General features: G+C 48.2%; 2 protein-coding genes across 8 annotated transcripts in view; one reads left to right on the forward strand and one right to left on the reverse strand.

Annotated features, from left to right (window-relative positions):
• dbt (dihydrolipoamide branched chain transacylase E2) overlaps positions 1–1,123 on the forward strand; it is a 15,867-nt gene extending 14,744 nt beyond the window's left edge. For both annotated transcript variants that reach the window (XM_078246735.1, XM_078246736.1), the window contains exon 11: positions 810–1,123. In XM_078246735.1, the coding sequence (XP_078102861.1) occupies positions 810–977 (168 nt within the window). In that variant the 3' untranslated portion in view covers positions 978–1,123. The remainder of the gene's footprint in view (positions 1–809) is intronic.
• The window catches only part of LOC144515696 (SPRY domain-containing SOCS box protein 4-like), a 188,602-nt gene that overhangs the window by 126,499 nt on the left and 57,103 nt on the right, over positions 1–5,000 (reverse strand). The window lies entirely within an intron of this gene.

Genomic DNA, 5,000 nt, shown 5'->3' on the forward strand with positions numbered 1-5,000 from the left:
ATGAACATATAAATGTTCTCTCTCAGTATGAACATATAAATGTTCTCTCTCAGTATGAACATATAAATGTTCTCCAGGTTCTCCCTCAGTATGAACATATACATGTTCTCCAGGTTCTCTCTCAGTATGAACATATAAATGTTCTCCAGGTTCTCTCTCAATATCAACATATAAATGTTCTCCAGGTTCTCTCTCAGTATGAACATATAAATGTTCTCCAGGTTCTCTCTCAGTCTGTTCTGCAGGTTCTCTCTCAGTATGAACATATAAATGTTCTCCAGGTTCTCTCTCAGTATGAACATATAAATGTTCTCCCTCAGTATGAACATATAAATGTTCTCTCAGTATGAACATATAAATGTTCTGCAGGTTCTCTCAGTATGAACATATAAATGTTCTCTCAGTATGAACATATAAATGTTCTCCAGGTTCTCTCTCAGTATGAACATATAAATGTTCTCCAGGTTCTCCCTTAGTATGAACATATAAATGTTCTCCAGGTTCTCTCTCAGTATGAACATATAAATGTTCTCCAGGTTCTCTCTCAGTATGAACATATAAATGTTCTCCTTAGTATGAACAGATAAATGTTCTGCTGGTTCTCTCTCAGTATGAACATATAAATGTTCTGCAGGTTCTCTCTCAGTATGAACATATAAATGTTCTCCAGGTTCTCTCTCAGTATGAACATATAAATGTTCTCCAGGTTCTCTCTCAGTATGAACATATAAATGTTCTCCAGGTTCTCTCTCAGTATGAACATATAAATGTTCTCCCTCAGTATGAACACATGAATGTTTGTTCTGCAGGTTCTCCCTCGGTTTGATGCCAGCGGTTCCGTGGTTCCGGCTCACATCATGAAGGTCAGCTGGTCGGCAGATCATCGCATCATCGACGGGGCCACCATGTGTCGCTTCTCCAACCTGTGGAGGGAATACCTGGAGAACCCGGCCAGCATGCTGCTGGACCTCAAATAAACTTTACCCATCAGCCCCGGGGCGGACGGAGACGCCACGCTGACCTTCACTCCTCCTCTCTCCTCCTCTCTCTGCCTTCGTCTCTGTCTGAAGCCCCTGCCCCTTTCTCTCCTCCCCTCTCTCTCTCTCTCTCTGTCTCTCTCTCTGTCTCTCCTCCTCTCTCTACCTCTCCCTGTCTCTCTCTCTCTCCTCCCCTCTCTCTCTCTGTCTCTCCCCCTCTCTCTGTCTTTCTCTGTCTCTCCTCCCTCTGTCTCTCCTCCTCTCTCTCTGTCTCTCTCCTCCTCTCCTCTGTCTCTCTCCTCCTCTCCCTCTGTCTCTCTCCTCCTCTCTCTGTCTCTCTCCTCCCTCTCCCTCTGTCTCTCTCCTCCTCTCTCTGTCTCTCTCTCCTCTCCTCTCTCCCTGTCTCTCTCTCTCTCCTCCCCTCTCTCTCTCTCTCTCTCTACCTCTCCCTGTCTGTCTCTCTCTCTCTACCTCTCCCTGTCTGTCTCTCTCTCTCTACCTCTCCCTGTCTGTCTCTCTCTCTTCCCCTCTCTCTCTCCGAGGCCTTTGTGTTCACTTTCACTCGCCATCGTTTCCTTGTTGCCTTTGAGCAAGGCGCTGTGATGAGGAGGAGGGGCCAGCCTATCAATCATGTTTCCATGACAACCAACCTCACACCCATACTCTCACACAGACACTTGGTTTGGTTAAAGTCTGACCTTTGGTTTGGTGTTTTTCAGTTCAAACTGCAGAGTTTCATTTTGAATGTTTGAGTGTATTGATCATAAATAATGTTTGTATCTGTGATGATCAGTTGAAGTATGTGACGGAGGCGCGGGGCGGACAGGAAGTGGAGCAGACTCCTGATCATATGTGACATCACTTCTCTATTTTCACTACTGAAACACAGACACTAATCTCTGACCTAACTGGACTGTCTCTCCGTAGACTACTAGCTGTAACCATAGAAGCACAAATATCCACAAAGAAAACTACAAAAACAGAGTCCGTCAGAACAAAACCACGGCGCCTGCTGGGACTTCTGGGCTTGTTTCTGGGTTCTTTGGTTTCTCTCATTCTTTCTTTTCCTGAAAACAAGACAGACAGACAGCTGGCAGACACACAACTGACAGACAGCTGGCAGACACACAGCTGACAGACAGCTGACAGACAGCTGGCAGACACACAACTGACACACAGCTGACAGTCAGCTGGCAGACAGCTGGCAGACACACAACTGACACACAGCTGACAGACAGCTGGCAGACAGCTGGCAGACACACAACTGACAGACAGCTGGCAGACACACAACTGACACACAACTGACAGACAGCTGGCAGACAGCTGGCAGACACACAACTGACACACAACTGACACACAACTGGCAGACAGCTGGCAGACAGCTGGCAGACAACAAAAAAACAGACAGAATGACAAAAGCAAGTCAGAAAAGAGACCATAACCAGGGATGCACCGAATCCAGATTGTTGGGGTTCTGCTGAGTCCTGAACCCCCTGGTTGAGGTTCTGCTGAGTCCTGAACCCCCTGGTTGAGGTTCTGCTGAGTCCTGAACCCCCTGGTTGAGGTTCTGCTGAGTCCTGAACCCCCTGGTTGAGGTTCTGCTGAGTCCTGAACCCCCTGGTTGAGGTTCTGCTGAGTCCTCGTCCCGTCCTCAGTCCATGAACACAGTCAACACATTAATGAAGTAAACAGTGACTGTCCTTCCTTTGCCGTACCTGAAGTTGCTGCATTCTGGCTGCTGTCTGTAGATTCCTTCATGCTCAGCTCGTATTCTTCCAGATGTTTCATACCAGATGTTGTAACAGCGGTGATGTTGTGTATTGTTTAGGGTCCTCGCCACCACCAGACTAATCAGCATTGCAGATTGAACATGTAGCTGGACTTGAATGGCCTTCTTTTGACTGAAAGTGCTGCCAAACAACCCTTTTTCTGCTCACCAGTTCCATTTCCACTTCCTCTCAGCCTGCTGCATTGAAGCTCCACCTACGTAAACACCTTCCTGTAATCCCGTCAAAAAGCCCAATATTCAGCCCAATCAGAAGCCCAATCCTGGATTGGGTGCATCCCCAAAATAAACGAGAGAGATCTTGTATCAGAACCGGCTGGTCTTCCTGGTCCCTGCTGTGTAACGTGTCCGTCTGTCCTCTGTGACATCTGAGCGACATCAGGAAGTTGTAAATAATACCACTGTGTGTTTTTGGGGACTCTGGTTCCAGCTGCAGACTGTTACAAACTGAGTTTCTGTTACAGAACCGATCACACTGGTCCAGAACTTGTCCTGCGTTGTGTTTCCGTAGCGACAGACTAAATGTAAAGGTGTATAAAAGAACATTTGGGTTTTTGTATTTTTGGGTGGATCTGAAATGATTAGTTATAAAGTTACGTGTATGAAATAAAGTAGAAGTGTCAGAAATCAGTTTCATGTTTCTGTCTGATTCAAACGCTGTTTCTACGGCAACTACCAAATATGTTCATCCTGCTTTCATTTAACAAACTGAAATTACACAAGTTTGACTTTTTATTACGTCTTTTCCACTTTTTGTCGACATTTTTGTTTATCTTTTTTTAGAGCTTTCAATGCTGTTTTCATAGGTTTTTCTCTGACATGGTCGATGCTTTTGGGACGTGGTTGGGACATGTTTGGGCATTTTGGGACGTTTTTGGGACATTTTTGGATGTGAATGGGACGTGTTTGGGCGTTTTGGGACATTTTTGGACGTGTTTGGGGCGTGTTTTGGACGTGTTGGGGGCGTTTGGGACGTGTGTTGGAGACATTTTTTGGGACATTTTTGGACATTTTTGGACGTTTTGGGACGTGTTGGACGCGGTTGGGACGCGTCTGGGAGGTGTTGGGGGCGTTTGGGACGTGTGTTGGAGACGTGTTCGGATGTGTTTTGGGACGTGTATGGGACGTGTTTGGGCGTTTTTGGGACATTTTTGGACGTGTTTGGGGCGTGTTTTGGACGTGTTTGGGGCGTTTTGGACATGTTGGGGACGTTTTGGGGCGTCATGGGACGTGTTTCGGGACGGGTTTGGGACGTGTTTCGGACATGTTTTGGGATGTGTTTGGGACGCGGTTGGGAGGTGTTGGGGACGCGGTTGGACGTGTTTGGGATGTGTTGGGGACGCGTTTGGGAGGTGTTGGGGACGCGGTTGGGACGTTTTTGGGACATGTTTGGGACGTTTTTGGGACGTGTTTGGGGCGTGTATGGGACGTGTTTGGGCGTTTTGGGACATTTTTGGACGTGTTTGGGGCGTGTTTTGGACGTGTTTGGGGCGTTTTGGACGTGTTGGGGACGTGTTGGGGACGTTTTGGGATGTGTTTCGGACGTGTTTTGGGACGTGTTTGGGGCGTGTTTTGGACGTGTTTGGGGTGTTTTGGACGTGTTTTGGACGTGTTTGGGACGTGTTTGGGATGTGTTTGGGACTTGTTTGGGGCGTTTTGGGACGTGTATGGGACGTGTTTGGGCGTTTTTGGGACATTTTTGGACGTGTTTGGGGCATGTTTTGGGACGTGTTTGGGGCGTTTTGGGACGTGTTGGGGGACGTTTTGGGGCGTGTTTGGGACGTGTTTTTGGGGACGTGTTTGGGGACGTGTTTGGGGCGTGTTTGGGATGTGTTGGGGCGCTTTGGGACGTGTTGGGGACGTTTTTGGGGACGTGTTTGGGGGACGTGTTTGGGGGCGTTTTGGGGACGTGTTGGGGGACGCGGTTGGGGACGTGTTTGGGACGTGTTGGGGACGCGGTTGGGACGTGTTTGGGAGGTGTTTGGACGTTTTTGGGACGTGTTTTGGGACGTTTTTTGGACGTGTTTGGGACGTGTTTGGGCATTTTGGGACATTTTTGGGACATTTTTGGACGTGTTGGGACGCGGTTGGGAGGCGTTGGGGACGCGGTTGGGACGTTTTTGGGACGTGTTTGGGGCGTTTTGGACGTGTTGGGACCTGTTGGGACGCGTTTGGGAGGTGTTGGGGACGCGGTTGGGACGTGTTTGGGACATTATTTGGACGTGTTTGGGACGTGT

Source organism: Sander vitreus, chromosome 3 (genome assembly GCF_031162955.1).
Source record: "Sander vitreus isolate 19-12246 chromosome 3, sanVit1, whole genome shotgun sequence".
In the NCBI taxonomy this organism is placed as follows: domain Eukaryota; kingdom Metazoa; phylum Chordata; class Actinopteri; order Perciformes; family Percidae; genus Sander; species Sander vitreus.